The 17,389-nt window shown below is 39.3% G+C and overlaps 1 protein-coding gene across 2 annotated transcripts in view; it reads left to right on the top strand.

The window, feature by feature from the left end:
* Window positions 1-402: 402 nt before the first annotated feature.
* The window catches only part of AEBP2 (AE binding protein 2), a 179,234-nt gene continuing 162,247 nt past the window's right edge, over window positions 403-17,389 (top strand). Inside the window, exon 1 of one of the 2 annotated variants that reach the window (XM_057701512.1) lies at window positions 403-1,134. In XM_057701512.1, coding sequence (XP_057557495.1) covers window positions 473-1,134 — 662 coding nt within the window. In that variant the 5' untranslated portion in view covers window positions 403-472. The remainder of the gene's footprint in view (window positions 1,135-17,389) is intronic. The other variant, XM_057701513.1, reaches the window with a different exon arrangement.

Raw genomic sequence — 17,389 nt, 5'->3', positions numbered from 1 at the left:
GAATGGATGACTTTATCCTGAGACCTCGGAGGGCTGTTAGAATCCCCGGCCAGCGCTCAGGTTTTCGTTCCGCGTGTCCCGCCCGCCGCACGGCCAGGGAAGGCGTGGGAAGGCCCCGCGGAAAGTCTGAGTCCTCGGCGGGTCGGGGCGGGCGCCGAGCGGGGACCGCAGGGGGCGCGGGCGGGGGCGCCGGCGCGGGTGCGGAACCCGCGGCCGGGGGGAGGCGCCACCGCGTGCCGCTGCGCAGGCGCGCAGCCGTCTCCGCGTGAGTGCGCGCAGTCGCGCGCCTGTCCCCGCGCGGGCTCCGTAGCGCGTGTGCAGGCTGACGCAGCTCGCGAGCCCTCCTCCTGCTCTGCGGCGGCGTCGGCGGAGTTTTGGGCGTTTGGGAGGGGGCACGGGAGCGAGAGTCGAGAGAGGGAGGCGGCGGCGGCGGCGGGGAGGAGGAGGAGGAGGAGGAGGAGCAGGCGCCGCCATGGCCGCCGCTATCACCGACATGGCCGACTTGGAGGAGCTCTCCCGCCTGAGCCCTCTGCCCCCCGGCAGCCCCGGGCCGGCGGCGCGGGGCCGGGCTGAGCCCCCCGAGGAGGAGGAGGAGGAAGAGGAGGAGGAAGAGGAGGCGGAGGCCGAGGCGGTGGCGGCGCTGCTGTTGAACGGCGGCGGCGGCGGAGGCGGCGGCGGCGGAGTGGGGGGCGGCGAGGCGGAGACGATGTCGGAGCCGAGCCCCGAGAGCGCCAGCCAGGCCGGGGAGGACGAGGACGAGGAGGAGGACGAGGAGGAGGAGGAGGACGAGAGCAGCAGCAGCGGCGGGGGCGAGGAGGAGAGCAGCGCCGAGAGCCTGGTGGGCAGCAGCGGCGGGAGCAGCAGCGACGAGACGCGCTCGTTGAGCCCCGGCGCCGCCAGCAGCAGCAGCGGGGATGGGGACGGCAAGGAGGGCCTGGAGGAGCCCAAGGGACCGCGGGGCAGCCAGGGCGGCGGCGGGGGCGGCAGTAGCAGCAGCAGTGTCGTTTCCAGCGGCGGCGACGAGGGCTACGGGACCGGGGGAGGCGGAAGCAGCGCGACCTCCGGGGGCCGGCGAGGCAGCTTGGAGATGTCGTCGGATGGGGAACCCCTGAGCCGCATGGACTCGGAGGACAGGTCAGTGCACTGAAGCGTTCCCCCTTCCCCTCCTCTTGCGCTCCTGGGCCCCTGCGAGGGGGCCGAGGGGACTTTTTGCTGAGATTTCCCCCTGCTCCGCGAATCCTCGGCCCCTCCCCCCGGCTCTCAACTCTGAAACCTTTCCCGGCCGCCGCGCCCCTCTCGCTGCGGATAGCGGCTTCCAACTCTCAAACCCTTTCCCCCCCAGCTCTCCTTTCCCCGCCCTCTTTCCCCTCGGCTCTGCACTTCGTACGGACCGAAGGACGGCAGCAACTTGGAATCAGTCCCCCAAGTAGGCCCAGGTCCTCTGGCGGAGTCGAAGAGGGCCTTGATGTACACACTTCGGTACACAAGGTTAGCTTCATCCAGCCGTGTTCGCGAATACTTGTCAGGACTGTAATTGACAAGTGTTTTCCAACATGGCTGGTCTCTCCTGGATGTAACAGAACTTCCTTGTTCAGGGAGGAGACCCCAACCATCACTTTTCTTTACTTAAGAAAGAAAAGACTTTCCTTTTATATTTAATCAGCGCTTCCAGAATTCTTCGTGTTGGGTCATTAACATGGTCTCCAAAGTGGTTTTAATAACTTCTCCTATTTCGTTGGTGATCAAATTGGGGAGAAAGTTTTAAAAACGTATACATCATTGCGTAAAGGAATAATGAATTGGTGTCCTTTAAAAGAACTTTGCGGAATCGAAGAGTTGGAATTGTAACAGAACGCAGTCTTAAGGTACAGCATGGTAGGATGCGTTTTAAAATATTTATACGGTAATGCCTCAACGTGAGAGTCATGATTTTAGATGATAATATTTAAAGTCATGTTTTGGCGAGATCTCTGAAGGGATTAGTGGCATTTTTCTAAAGCTTCTTAGAAAGAATGTGGAGACTGACAAAAATGCACTTCATTTTTCCGGGACATTAAGAAATTTATTGTTATGGTATGTTTGAGTTGTTACTATCGTTACTTTTGATCTCTGGAAAACCTCGTATTTTAACTAATTGCTTTTAATGTACTTTTTTAAACAGGGAGAACCATGTTATGCATGTTATACTGCATCTAACGTATATTAGTGACTTTGAGCATCTGCTAATGTTTTGATGAACAGTAGAATTTTTAACAATCGATATTGACTTGGCTTTAAAAGTTAAAGTATTCTAAAGTTCTAGGAATTCGATTGTTAACTGATTAAAATGAACACATTGGCTTATATTTAGTGTTGTAAGGAATTCACAGCCCTAAATATTTTGAAAATACAGCATCAAATTCTGTTTGACATTTACTTTAATGTCTAGTTAAGGAAACATCTTGAATGGGGTAAAAATAGACTGTGCAGACGCTGAAAAAATTGTCATGAACTACATAGGCATGGCAGGAAGGAGAATGTCTTGAAGAAAATTAAAAATTGATGTCAAGTGCACAATGAAGCATGTGATATTTATCGTTTTACTATGTACTCCTTCATTGATACCAGTAGATGTTTGAAAGTTGGCATTAGTTTATACAGTCAGCATCTACCACAGTTGTTCCATTTACACACACACACACACACACACGCACATAAAACACACACTTGCCTAGCACTGCACTATTTAAATGTGTCAGTCATTTCATTTTCACAATTCTGGTGCAAGATAGGTATTATTTTGAATTCTGTTTAACAGATGAAGAAGCAAGTTGAGTGTCTTACTCAAAACAGTAAGTATAGAATGGAAGTGGTGGAGCTGGATCTGAACAAAGGTTCTCAAGCACCCCGCTATTTCCATTTCACATGAGTTACAGTAATTCACTTTAAATAAGCTATAAGCAGTATGTGCCAGGTTTTTGGTTTTTTCTTTTTTTTTAAGTTAATATATGTCTACTACGTCCTTTTAGTAGATAATGAGTCAACTAATATTTCAGGAAGTGGAGTTTTGACTTCATTTTTATTAGATATTAACTTGAATATGTAATTTTTACATCATATTTCAGAGTAAGAAGTAAGATATTGGTGCCACAAGTCCAAATAAGGTTAAAATCTGAGCCAAAACGTACTTGCTTTTCTTGATGCTTAAACATTAGAAACTACAAAATACTGTAATCATTTTGCCATTACGGGGTAATAAATTTATCACTTGTACGAACAAACCTTATATTACTAGTGAAACTGGTTGTGGCCTTGATAATCTTAATTTTGAAACGCCCCCTTTTTTCCCTTTGAGTTTTTTTTTAAGAGTTATTTTAAATTTCCAAAGGATTCATAATTCTTGTAAACTGTCCTGCAGATTACATCGATCTGTGGATTTTATAGATTGATTTCACGATAGGAAGTCTTTATATTTGTAACTGATGGAAGGATATCGTGGTTTTAAAGTGCTTTTTAGAAACATGAGGCGTTCCTATCGCAAGGATTTTATTATCATTAGAATTTGCTCTTTCTATTAGAATGCCTATTGAGTTTTTTTCACTTTGAAATTAGATTATACTTTTGAATTTATCTAACATACTTTAGAACTTGTTGAAATTATCTTAAATATTTTTAACTGTAAGCGCTTGTTTTTAAGAAAATTAACTTTAAAGATTTAGATATTAAAGCTTGTGATCCAAGGAGTCAGTTTACAACATGTATTCGAAATATTGTGAAAGTGATTAATTTATAAAATGGTTAAATCACACTTGGTAGTGAAAACATGGTTTTCCTCAGGAGAAAGTTATTGAAAACCAGCCGAAGTGTATTGGTGTGTTTATTTTGGTAAAGTTAGAAAACCTTAAAGTTGATATGTAGTTTACTTTTGCTTTGGTTATAAAGATAATGGAATTTTCTTTGGGGACATTATTTAGCTGTGTGAGGCCACTAAAAACTAGCTTTTATTTTATTGTACTTTGAATCTAAGCTTAAGTACCGTTTAAAAAGTTACCACCTTTTAAATTAATTTCAGAGGCTAAGTTAAGTTGACTTTTAAGTAGAATTTTAGAATTTAAAATGCTTCTGAAATTTTTTTAGTGTAAAAATTAGTTCTAGCTGTTGAATCTGATTATACATGAAAATACTCTCAGTTGCTTATCTGTATAAATGAATTGATAATAACAGCCTCTATTCTGTGGTTATTTGTACTTTTTTTTTTTTGGTATTATGTTCCCTATCCCCCCCTAGAATAAGGTATGACTTATTTTGAAAAAGCCACTTTTATCAGCCTTTCTTGATAAATCTAGGTATCTGGTGAAGAGTGCATGCATAAGGATAGGGTGATAGGGAAGGGCATTTAGTATGAAACGTAATGATCAGCAAAGACCACAGGCCCTTACTGTTTTGTGGATTAAAATTTGGATAACCAGCTTTATGGATTGCAGATGTTGAAGTATAGTTAAGATTGTTTTGACACTGGGAAAACAAGGTTATTTTCCTACTTTCCCAGTAGTGCGATTGGGAAGATCTTTTTCTAGTATGGAGGCTAAGCTTTTAAATCAGATTAATACTAGAAGGCTGCATGTTGAGGTTATCATCAAGGTCTAGTAAGGCTCTGTATGATTGAGGCAATAAAATACTTTTATAAAAGGTAAGATTTTGTTCATACTTCATGATGGAACTGCTTTTCACCATTTACTTTCCAACTCTGAAGCAGCTGTTCACAGTGTCTCCAGAATCCCTCTTTTAAGCTACCTTTTAATTTTGACTAAATTTAGGGAAGAGCTTTTAACAGGTCTGTTTTCATTGATTACGTATTGTAATTCTCAGTTAAGGGAGGTATGGCTGTGTGCTTAAAAAGTAAACAACAGTAAAACTGCAGCTTTCAGGATTGAACTTAAATGGAGAGATTTTAAGGGGTCATTTTACTTTTAAGAAACATTGAGACTGTTTCATTGGATTAGTTAGGAAATCTTGCATGGAAGCTTAGTTTGTTACCAAGCATAGGTATTTACTATGTGCAGCAAGAACTCTACTGGATATTGTGGGAGATAGGAAGACAGTGCTTTTCACTTCATCTGTCTTGCCTATTGCTCTGAAACGTCTAATTCCAAAGTGTAATTTTACCATAACTCCTAGCACAAACTTTGTTGACTCTAAACAGAGTTAGAGATGTCATACCTTGCCTGTCCTGTTAGCTGTTTATTGCTAACAGATATCCTCCAAATGTAGCAACTTAAAAAAACAAACGTTTGTTATCACATGTGGTTTCTGACAGTCAAAAATGGAGAGGCTTAGCTGGGTGGTTCTGGCTCAGAGTCTCCTGTTGCAGCGAAAGTGTTGGCCAGCACTGCAGTCATCTGAAGGCTTGACTGGGGCTGGAAATCGGCTCACTTAAACATAGCTTTTGGCAGGAGGCCTCAGTTACTCACCAGGTCTGTATCTCCTTAAAGCTGTTTTTGTTCTTAGGACCTAGCAGCTAGCTTCCCCCAGAGCAAGTCATCTGAGAGAAAGAGAGCCAATGATTATATGGCCTAAATATACCTGCTCACATTTTCTTCGTACATCTTCACTTAGCAGATACATTTTTCCTATTTTTCTTTTTATTCATACTACTATACACAATAATTGCTTCAAATTTTTGTTGACTGAGACAGTCTTTCAAAACCCATCAAAATGCCATAACAAATCTTTCCTGGTCTTATTAAACTTGCTTTTAATTTCTTTTTCCTTTTAATGACCATATTTGTATGTTTTTTCTAGTTTTCCCTCCCCATTTGTGGCTCTATTCTGTAGGTGGAGGGATGTAGAATATTGCAGAATAAAGAGTCTGTAATCAGGAGTCAAAGAACACAATTCAAGTCTTAGTATTGCTACCTATATTATGATTTTAAGTAATATCTTTGACCCTTAGTTTCTCAACTGCAAGACAGGGTTAGATTTTACCATGAAGGTGTTCTAAGGTCTACATGAATTTCTGTTAAGGAGCCCTGTGGATTGTTCTGAAGTATCCATGTTATTTGAATGCTTGCTTCATCCTTTTTGTTGTAGAATGGTAGTTTTGAGAGCAGGGACAGTTTAGCTCATTTACATCTTTGTAGTGTCTAACACGGTAACTGCTTATGGTGAGTACTCAATTATTAGAATTAAATTGAAACACCAGCAGTAGAATTTGTATAAACAAGACTATGAAGTAAGGGCCAGGAATTGGTGCCTTTGGCTGGATCATTGTGTTTGGTATAGTGAGTTTAAGGCCAGCTTTTCTCTGGGGGTGTACTCTAGTAAGGCCTGTGAGATCATATGCAAAAATTTACATGGGTGTTTCTCTGAGAAGATGTCAGCAGTTTTTATCAGTCTCAAACGGGTTTGGTCCAAGTTAAGAACTACCAATTTAGTGGTGATACAGAGGTGCAAAATAAATACTTTTCGAAGGATAGGACAACTTTGAAATTGTAAATTTCTGTAAAAAAGCATCTTTTAATATAATGATGGAAAATCTGAAATGGATAGTCATCTGAGGTTTTTTTTTTTTTTAAACCATTGTTTAGAAGCATTTATTGTAGAAAATTACCCAACATTTTATCAAAGGTAAGTAGAAAATTTAAAGTTAAGGGAGAAGTGTAGGGAGAGAAGTGGTTAAGAGTACCAGATGGGTCAGAATGTTTAGATTTGAATTCTGGCTCTCACCAAAGCTGAGTGACCATGGGACAGTCATTTAAGTTATTTAACATCTTACTGCCACTTCAGGTTTCTTACCTGCAGAAGGGGGACAATAGTAGTTACTATTCTGTAGGATAGTTATGGGGATTACATGTACAGTATTTGGCACACAATTTACTAAACATTTATTTGGTGATAGGTATTTATCCCTACATAGAACCCCCATTTTGTGCCAGGTACTATTCTAGGTGTTGGGTACACAGCAGTGAGTAAGACAAAGTGCCTGATCTCATGGGTAGGGGAGACAGCGCACAAGAGCTGATAATAGCTAAGCTAGCATTGGTCTTTTGTTGAAGCAGTTTAAGATCTGAAATGCTAAAAAGTACTGTACCAGCTGTTAAATGTGTGGCAAGTATCTGTAAATGAGGGCTGCAGAAACTTGCAAGAGGATATGCCATACCAAAATATTTCATTACAAAAGCTACATTTTAGTCATTTTCTTTAACATATATGGTGGACCTAAAAGGCCTCTTAATACCTTTTATTTTTAATAGTTTTTAATATGTAAGTAATGCTGCTGATCTATTCCTAAAAGGTTTTGGGATATGCTTGCTTGTAATGGTAATGGGTGTGCAGTTATGTAACCACGTGTTGAGTTCATTTTTATGACCGATAGTATACATTTGTGAAAATAATAGTGATATTGACCTTAGAACTAGATGGACAGTTTTGGGCATGGATAGGAGATCAGGTGGATGTTTGGATATTTAAAAAATCATTTTTGAGCATTTACTGATGGTTAGCATTGAACCATGTTTAGTGATAAGAAAGAAACGTGGTGTATCCCCAGATAGTTAGTTTTTAAAGGGAAGACTAAAAAGATGATTGCATTGTTTTCTAGTTTTTCTGTAAATTGTTTGTGACACAGTACATTAAAATTAAAACTGTAGAGTATTATAGTCTATGACTAAAGTTTTGATGGGAGAGAGGGGCTGGATTTTAGGGTGAGTTGAGTGATGAAAAGAAATTTCTAGAAAACCTAAATGAAACATAGGAAGGAAAGAGCCTAGCATATTCAGAGAACTTCCTGCCTAGATGAGAGGAGCCACATTGGAACTGGGAAATATAATTAATGGCTAAAGTGTGGCCTTTCAAAATGCCAACACATATGTGTCCATCTTTCTCTCTGTAGGTTTGTGAGTTGGATTCTTTGCCTCTCCCCAACTTCGGTCTTTGTAACTCCTAGTGGTGATCAAGTCTTACCTTATGTTAGATACATTGGTGGCGCTTCAAGTTCTGTGTTGCCCTGATCACAATTTGAGTAATTATTTACTGTTCATCTCTCTTGCTAGAATGTGAGCTCCTTGAAATAGGAACCATGTCTGTTTTGAACATTGCACCACCTGCAGTACTTGGTACAGTGCTTGACACCTATTTTAGGTATTTTAAAATATATTTTGAATGAATAATGAAATATGTTACAGGAAAATTAATCACATGTGGCAAGGGTAGAGAAGGAAAGCTTGGGAGCTAGGGGACCAATTAGGAGGTAGTAGTAGTAGTAGTAGTACAGGTATGAAATAGAGAGACTTGAGCTGGGGTAGAAGTTGGGGAAAAAGTCATGCTTGGGAAACTGAATTAAAGGAAAGAAAAGGTAATTTCCTAAGTGATCAATAAGAGAAATACTGTTACTCTTTCTGAGTAAAAAACTTTTTTCTTAAGGATTTATTTGTAACAGTACCTTACCATATTTTTCTAGACACAGCTGTCACTAAAACAGCTAAAGGAACATTGAGTAGTGGAAGAGCATGAACCTGTAAGTCAGAAAGGCTTGGTGTTATAATTTAACTTCTCAGAAGTTGTTTCCTTACCTTTAAAATAGGAGAAATATCTTAGTGTTAATGATTAGGTGACATGGAATATGCAAAGGGCCTAGGGCTGTAATTAATTCATAGTGTCATTTATCCTCCCACTTCTCACGTGTAAAATGTGGAAAGAATACTTTAGTGAGAATAATCAGTATTGTAGTACTGGCGTTACTAGAGACTGCCTGCAGGAAATTTGGCAAATCATTTCATTTCTTTGAACTTAAAATTGACTCTTTTTCTTTAAAGTCAGGGTTTTGGACTAAACAATATAAAGAAATTTGGAGCTCAGATGTGATAATTCTGCTGTAGATTTGGCAAGTACTCTAAATGGAAGTCAGGAGATAAATATATATATCAGATTGTGAATCACATTCTTTTCCTCTCCCCAGCTTCTGTTTTTGTAATGCCTAGTCACGATCAGATCTTACTGTGAACATTTTCTCATTCAAACTATCCTCAATTCTTGTCAGGCTCATTGCCAGCACTTCAGGTTCCGCATTGGCCCTGCCACAATTCGAGTAATTATTTGCTGTTCATCTCTCTTGCTAGAATGTGTGCTGCCTGAGAATAGGAATATATATCTCTGTGTGTGTGTATGTGTGTGTGTGTGTGTGTATCCAGGATCTCAAAGGTACTTTAGTTTCTTCTGCGTTCAAAAATCACCATAATTCTAATTCATATTTATGGCATTGTATTGAAATATCCATTTGTGTTTGTCTTCTCTAGGCTATAACATTTTTAAGATTAAAATCAGGTCCTGTTTATCTTTATACTTCCAGCATGTAATTACCTATATTGCACTCACCTGTTACACTCTGTATATTCAGTAACTTGGTGAATTGGTTGAGTTCAGCTGAATGTGGATGAACCTGGTACGTATTTCTTCTTTCTCACTGTTATTACTGTGGCTGCATGAAGCAAGGAGGAGAATCTTCCCCCAGCATGTGTGAAAACAGTATTTGAAAAAAGTTATGATTATTTGAATAATTTAAACAGGATTCCCCAACTTATATTTTGTTTCCCAAGAAAAAAATATATTTCACACTGTTTTAGAAGAAAACCCACTGTTGATTTTCTAGTTTGCTTAAGAACCTGAGACTTGAGCTTATTGGAAAGATTTGATGAAGTTCATTGCATCCACAGAACCAGTGAGACGAGGATGCACACAGACTGTATCTTGCCCAAAGTCACACAACTCCTGGAGAACACTGGCATTCCTGGCTCTAGATGTGGTCTTAGCTGCTATGCTTATACTGCTTATAGGACTGTTGTAACCACCTTGACTGGGGAAGTTTAAAATATCAGTGGTATGTGTTAGTGCCTGTTTTAATTTTCATCCTGTCTCTTTTGCAAAGAATAACTTCTGTGCTTGAGTTCGTTTGCATTTCTGGGTTTTATTCTCATCTGTAATTATGTAGTTAGACTTTGTAACTTAGATTCCTCTTAAGATTGAAATACAGAAGTTAATTTTTTAAAGTATTGTAGTTATTCAGTCTTAGAAGGAATAGAGTGTCTTTATTGACATTTTATTTCTTTAGTTTTAATACTTTTCAAAATCCTTGACTTGTTTTCTGGTTTTCATCTATAGTTTGAGTTTCTAGAAAGATAAAGTGTTACCAATTAGAGAAAACACAGATTTTAGAAGGGTATTTATTTATTTATTTATTTATTTATTTATTTATTTATTTATTAATTGGCTGAGTTGGGTCTTCGTTGCCGCGCATGGGCTTTCTCTAGTTGCGGAGAGTGGGGGCTACTCTTCGTTGCAGTGTCCGGGCTTCTCGTTGTGGTGGCTTCTCTTGTTGCAGAGCATGGGCTCTGGCACTCAGGCTTCAGTAGTTGCAGCACATGGGCTCAATAGTTGTGGCTCTCGGGTTCTAGAGTGTAGGCTAGTAGTTGTGGCGCACGGGCTTAGCTGCTCTGTGGGATCATGTGGGATCTTCCCTGCTCAGGGCTAGAACCCATGTCCCCTGCTTTGACAGGTGGACTCTTAACCACTGCACCACCAGGGAAGTCTCTAGAAGGGTATTAATATTTCTTAGTAAATACACTTATTAGTTCATTTCTAAATTATAAAAATTTTTGTCATTACTTTTTATAATTACTTGTTAAAGTACTGAGGGTGGGACGAATCAGCAGTAGACTTTTTAGTGATTTAAATTCCTGTTGGCAGTCATTCGAACATGTCTTTTGAGGTATTGAATTCTACTGTAGTCATTCTTGTCAGATATGTGTACACTGAAATCATTGATAAAATCATTTTTATGATTTTACACTAACTTAGGAAAAACACGAAATGAATATGATTGCTTCTGTATAAAATGGGTATTGTTTTTCATAGCAGAATTTTTATGTACCATCATTGTGTATAGACATTTTTCTGGAAACCTTTTAAGAAGGTAAAAGATAACTCCTTATAGGGTAATTTTGTTGAAGTAGGAATGTTTCTAGTATTACAGTCTTTTTGGAGATAATTCCTTGCTGATCTTTTAAGCTGGATGAAAAATGTGGGTGGAGTAATCTTAAAGGGCAGTAGACTAGAGATGAGAGACAAATGGAAAATAATGTGCACAGTGCATGGTGGTGATAGAAGAGTGTAGTGTACTTGTTTTCCATGAGTTGTATTTCATCATTGTTGCATAAAGTCCCTTTTGGCCAATTTGGTGAATACTGCTGGGTCTTGGGGAAAAATCTTTTGTCTTTATTCAGAGAAATAATTGTGGGGATAGAGAGTAGTCTTTTTCTTGATTAGAAAAATCCATTTAGCTTTTTAAATTACAGTGATAATAGCTTATAATTACAGTAATAATAGTAATAATAATATCTTGGTATTGGCTAATGATTTTTAGTGTGTCTCCAATTAATTTTTATGATTATCTCAGTGTGACAAAGCCATATATTTTACTTGCTTTCAAAAGCGTACTTAAATTTGTCACTAAAAACTATATGAGCATTTTCTGTGTGCAAGGCACTAGCTAGATTTAGGAGTTTATTCTGAATAAGAGGTTTATAGGTGACTCATAGTACATATCAACCAGATCATAAGGAAGCAGAGTTCCTTCCACCTTAGGCGAGTAGGAGAGACCTTAGGGAAGTTTGACCTGAGCATATATAGCACATACAATAAACTAGGCACTTATCTTTACTTCTTTTCCCTAATCATTTCTGAGTTTAAAGCTCTGAAATCCTACAGCACTACAGCAGTTTGAAAGGCAAAACCAGGTGGCCTTACAGAAATTAGATGTGATCTAAATTCCTTAATCCCAGTTAAGATCACTCTCATAACTTACTTTTTTTTTTAGTCAATTTTTTTTAATTAATATCTGCAATTGATCACTTTACATGATCATACAAAGCAAGGAAATCATGAAGTCATTAGGGGGAGCTACACTGTCAGTCCTCCTCAGTCTCCCAAGGGGAATAGATGATTCTGTGGTGGATGAACGTTCAAGGAGTGGGTCAAAAAAGCAGCAGTTTAGCACAGTGTGTCTTTTTTGGGCGTGGGGGAGGGCTGTGTTGGGTCTGTTGCTATGCACAGGCTTTCTTTAGTTGCGACAAGTGGAGCCTACTCTTCGGTGCTGTATGCAGGCTTCTCATTCCCGTGGCTTCTCTTGTTGTGGAGCACGGGCTCTAGGCGCGTGGGCTTCAGTAGTTGTGGCATGAGGGCTCAGTAGTTGTGGCTTGCAGGCTCTAGAGCACAGGCTTAGTAGTTGTGGCACACGGGCTTAGTTGCTTCGAGGCTCGTGGGATCTTCCCTGCCCAGAGATCGAACCCGTGTCCCCTGCATTGGCAGGTGGATTCTTAACCACTGTGCCACTAAGGAAGCCATGAACTTACTCTTTCTTTTTGATAAATAAAAACTAAAGTGTCCCCTCATTGTCCCTGGAGTATTTTGAAGTTGAATTTTATGCTGACATTGTTAGGTTCATAATCTGGTTCAGTGGCCTAAATTCTAAATTTGGAACAAGTTCTACCTGAGAATAGTGTTGCTTTATGTGACTGACCTTGAGTTAATTTTTCTATGAAGCTAATTGCCTTGTTAGAATTCAGATTTTATCGTTCGTCTTGTTAGTAAAACCGTCTGTTCAAATGAGTCAAATTACATGTAGATGCTAAATATCTTGTGTGTGTGCTATAGATGTACAAAAGCAAAGAAACAGCTTGTGTGTGCACACCAGATGAAACTGAGCGTCACATTATCTTGATATGTAATATAGGCAGCATTTCAGTATTTCTTAAATTAGTAATTTACTCATTTTTCCTTTGTGTAAATGTGGCAGATAAATTGTTGGCATTAGTGTTGTACTTGTGTAACTTTGGGCAAGTCACATAATTTTTGTGTTTCAGGCTCTTATCTGCTCAGTCTCTTATCTATAAGATGAGGCTACTAATATTGGATTGGCCAAAAAGTGCCATTGGTTTTTAAGTAAAAATAAAAGACATATTTTTCATTTTTACCAAGAACTTTATTGAACAACATATTCACCCTTTTGTTCCACTACCTTCTGCCATTTTTCAGGCAACTTTATAATTCCATTTTCCCAAAACTTTTTATCTTGAGCAAAGAACTGTTCCAGGTGACTTTTACAGTCTTCGAGAATTGAAATTTTTTCCACTAAGAGAATTCTGTAAAGACCCTAGTAAATGGAAATTCGAAGGTGCAGTGTCTGGTGAATACAGGGGAATGAATCAGAACTTCCTAGCCAAGCTGTAACAGTTTTTGCCTGGTTGTCAAAGAAACATGTAGTCTTGCATTATCCTGATGGAAGATTATGTGTTTTCTGTTGACTAATTCTGGATGCTTTTCGTCGAGTGCTGCTTTCAGTTGGTCTAATTGGGAGCAGTCCTTGTTGGAATTAATCGTTTGGTTTTCTGGAAGGAGCTCATGATAGAGGACTTCCTTTCAATCCCCACCATATACACAACATCACCTTCTTTGGATGAAGACTGGCCTTTGTGTGGTTGGTGGTGGTTCATTTTGCCTGCCCCACGATCTCGTCTCTTCCACATTATCGTACAGTATCCACTTGTCATTGCCTGTCACGATTTGTTTTAAAAACGGAACGTTTTAAGTATGTTTAAGTAGAGGATAGCATGTGGAAATATGGTCCAGAAGGTTTTTTTCTCTTAACTTATGTTGAACCCAAATATCAGAGTGATTCACATAACCAAGCTGGTGCAAATGATTTTAAGTGCTTAATTTAGATATTTTGAGTATGTCGACTATCTCCCATATGGTATATAACATTGATTGTTCTCAGTTAATGTCTCAATTTGATTGCTATCAACTTCAGCTGATCTACCCGACCGTGGAGCATCGTCCAGTGAGAATATCTCCAGCACGAAACTTCACAAACCACTTTTAAAATGTTTGGTCAGTCACAGCACCTTTTCCATACACTGCACAAATCTTTTTTTGCCTTTCAGTTGCATTTTTACCTCTCTTGAAATAATAAAGCGTAATAGGCCAAAAATGTTGCTTTTTTCCTTCCTACTTCAATATTAAAATGACTACACGAAAACTCACCAGTTTTGATGTTTTTTAAAATGCATGCTGATATGACAGCTGTCACATACAATCTAACAAAATTGTTTTGAATGAAGTTAAAGACAACTAAGTGCTACTAGAGCCATCTTACGGAAAAAAAAGAACAAACCTTTTGGCTAACCGAATACTCGAGTAATAGTAAATAACGAGTAATTACCTCATTTGGTTGTTGTAAGCATTACATGAGTTGATACACATCAGGCATTGTTCCATTTACTATGACTTCATGACAACCAACTCCAGCATTTAGTAGTTTAAAACATTATTTTGCTTACAAATCTACAATCTGAGCAGGGCTTGACACGGTTAGATCATTCCTGCTCCACTTGGTGTCAGCTTGGAGCAGTATAACGTCTGGGGACTGCAATCACCAGAAAGCCTGCTTGCTCATGAAGCTGTCACTTGTTGTGGTGCCTGGGTTGGGAAGACTCAAACAGCTGGGAGCTAGAACAGCTGGGGCTGCTGGCATCTCTCTCCAGCTCTGTGTACTTTCTTCACAGGGTCTCTTTAGCTAAGTGGCTTCAGGGGAGCCAGATTTCTTTACAGGGTAAGTAAGTAATTCAGGGCTCCCAAGCTATGTGTCCCAAGAGAGAGCCAGGCTGAGCTGTATTGCCTTTGATGACCCAGCCATGGAAGTTCTGGCAGTGTCACTTCTGCAAGAGTTTTAGGCCTGCTCAGATTCAAGGGGAGGTAGTATAGACCCCTCACTTCTTGATGCCACTTTGTAAGAAGAGGATGTGGGAAGGTGTGTGTATGGGGTGGCTGTCTTTGGAAAATACAGTCTGACACAGCGCAAAGAACAATGCAGGGCATATTAGCAAACAGTACTTGGTAACTGTTGTGATAAAGAATGGAAAGTCAAATTTAAAATCATCGCCTTACTTTTGTGGTACAAATTTTGATACAGTAAGTTACATAATCCCTTTTTTCCTTAGGATAAAGTCATAAAAATCTAACAGGCAGGAGGTTCATAGTTTTCTTGAAATACCTGTTTCTTTTAACTGGTTCAGTAAAACTGAAAAAAGCTAAAAGTTAAAACTAAATTAAAAACTAAAAGTTAAAATTCAAAGCTAAAAGCTTTTAATTACTTTGTCAATGCCTGGAATAAGGAGCAGGGCACAAAATCATAGTCTCTTCCAACAGAAGGAGGTGAGGAATGATATGGGTAATTGCAGTAAAGAGTCACTCTTAAAGTTGTGTAATATCAAGCAAACAGTTTCAGACTTTTCAAAAGTACAGAATTCATTGGTTGACCAGCAATTGGCACGATTTGACATCCGTAAGGACTTAACATCTCCACAAAATGCCTCAGTCTGCCTATGATAGAATATGGTCTTTGTTTTAATTAGTTGAATTAAATTCAACTTTTTGAATTAAAAATATAGGCTTCTCTTACATGTTTTGTATTGTTCTGAATTTTAATAATTTTGACTACAGGTATGGGAGAGACATTGAGTAATCTTTCTAGTAGTGAGTGGCAATTTTATTATAGATGAAAGGAACATCACCTTTTCACCAAATAGCTTACCTTCTTATATGTTTAAATAGGGAATCCCCTGTGTGTGGTTATGTTTACCTACAATTCGATAAGTACTTTGAAAACTATATATTATACTTATTTCTATCCAAAGTTTGTTACCAGTTCCAAAATTAAGCTAAGTTTATAATGCGTGACCTTGTTAAGTGTTCCTTACTTAGACCAGTAGAATTTTTGTCTTCCTGTAGCTTATTTCACTTTCTTCAGTCCATATGGGGAACCATGTTCCATTCTTAAAAAGTTAGAATTATAGAATGTTTATTCTATAATAATTCAGATACAGTCTATGAACTGAAGGCTTCCTAAAGGTTATGTGTGTTTCACTGATAGAACAAAAATAAAACAGCCTTGGGGAATTCCCTGGTGGTCCCCTGGTTAGAGTTCTGTGCTTCCACTGAAGGGGGACATGGGTTCAATCCCTGGTTGGGGAGCTAAGATCCTGCATGCCACGTGGCTCGGCCAAAACAAAACAAAACAAAAACAGCCTTGATCCTTTAGAGATTAAGGGGGTTCTTTTGTGGAACTTCGATCAGTAATTCTAGATCCTGAAGAAAGGGGCTAGATGCCTTGATCATCGTTTTCCTACTACACTTTTAAAGTTTATGGCACTTAATCTGTGTGTAATAGAGCCCAGTGGTTTGTAACCTTTTTTTCTTCTAACCTTTTAATATAAAAAGTTAGTAGTTTGACAATTTTGAAATCTGTTATGAATTTTTATGTGAAACCCCAGTGCATAAGATATATTAAAATGGTATTTTATTAGTATTTTTTGGTAAGTTCAAAAATTTAACAATTTATCAAGTCAGAACAGGAAAGTTTTTTCAGATGAACTTAAATTTGATGTGAGGTTCGTGGATGGTACACGTTTATGTCAGTTTCGGCATCCAGTTTTTTTCTTACTCTGTTTTGGCTTTTTAGTCTTGAAAATGTGACTTGTGGACATGGGCAGCTGTCTTTAGTCTCCATGTACACTTTAATTTTCCTGTTCGAGAACTACGAAAGGGGATTACCAGCATGGGAATCTTGTTTGGAAGACGCCATTACTTAATGGTTGGTCTTAATTGTCTTTGCTTCATATCACAAGTGCAACAACGACCAGAATCTTAAATTGAAGCAATGTAATTCTTAATATTGTTTCATGTCAGCTCTTTGGTTTGTTACCAGCCGCTTGGCTAGTTCCCTAGCAGAAGAGAGCTTTCAGCAAGTAACTGTAAGTCTTTTTGGAAGACATTCAATTGGGTAGAGCATAAGGTGTGTGATTTGCAGACCTAATTTTTATATGAATGGACAAGTGAAGGCCTAAGTTAGGGTTGGAGAAACACCAGTGCAGAGCTGCAGCTTTGCTAATTGATGACATATTTATAGGAAGTTCTGAAATTCCTATATTTTAGTTTTTTGATGACAAGAGTAAATTATATTTGATTTCACATTATATACTTCTGTCTCCTTCCGGTCCCTGTCCTCAACCCTTCTTTACAGTTACACATTTCAGTAGCCTATAAAGAGGAGAAGCACCCAGAGTTACCAAGGAAAATTCATGTCTCAAATGAGTTTCCTCACAGATAACTGAAAAAACTTCAGATAAGACTGCCCCTACCCATTTGACCTCAAACTGAATTTCAAATTCAGCAGTTAACCTTAGACTAAAAAAAAATATTCCTGGTCAGAAACATACTCTTTCCAATCTATTTCAGAGAGACCATTAAGCTTTGCTTTACATCTAGTCTAAATCAGTGGTTCTCAGACATTTTGCTCGTA

The sequence above is a fragment of the Hippopotamus amphibius genome, chromosome 12 (assembly GCF_030028045.1).
Source record: "Hippopotamus amphibius kiboko isolate mHipAmp2 chromosome 12, mHipAmp2.hap2, whole genome shotgun sequence".
NCBI classification, from domain to species: Eukaryota; Metazoa; Chordata; class Mammalia; order Artiodactyla; family Hippopotamidae; genus Hippopotamus; species Hippopotamus amphibius.
This window is presented reverse-complemented; position numbering and strand designations above follow the sequence as displayed.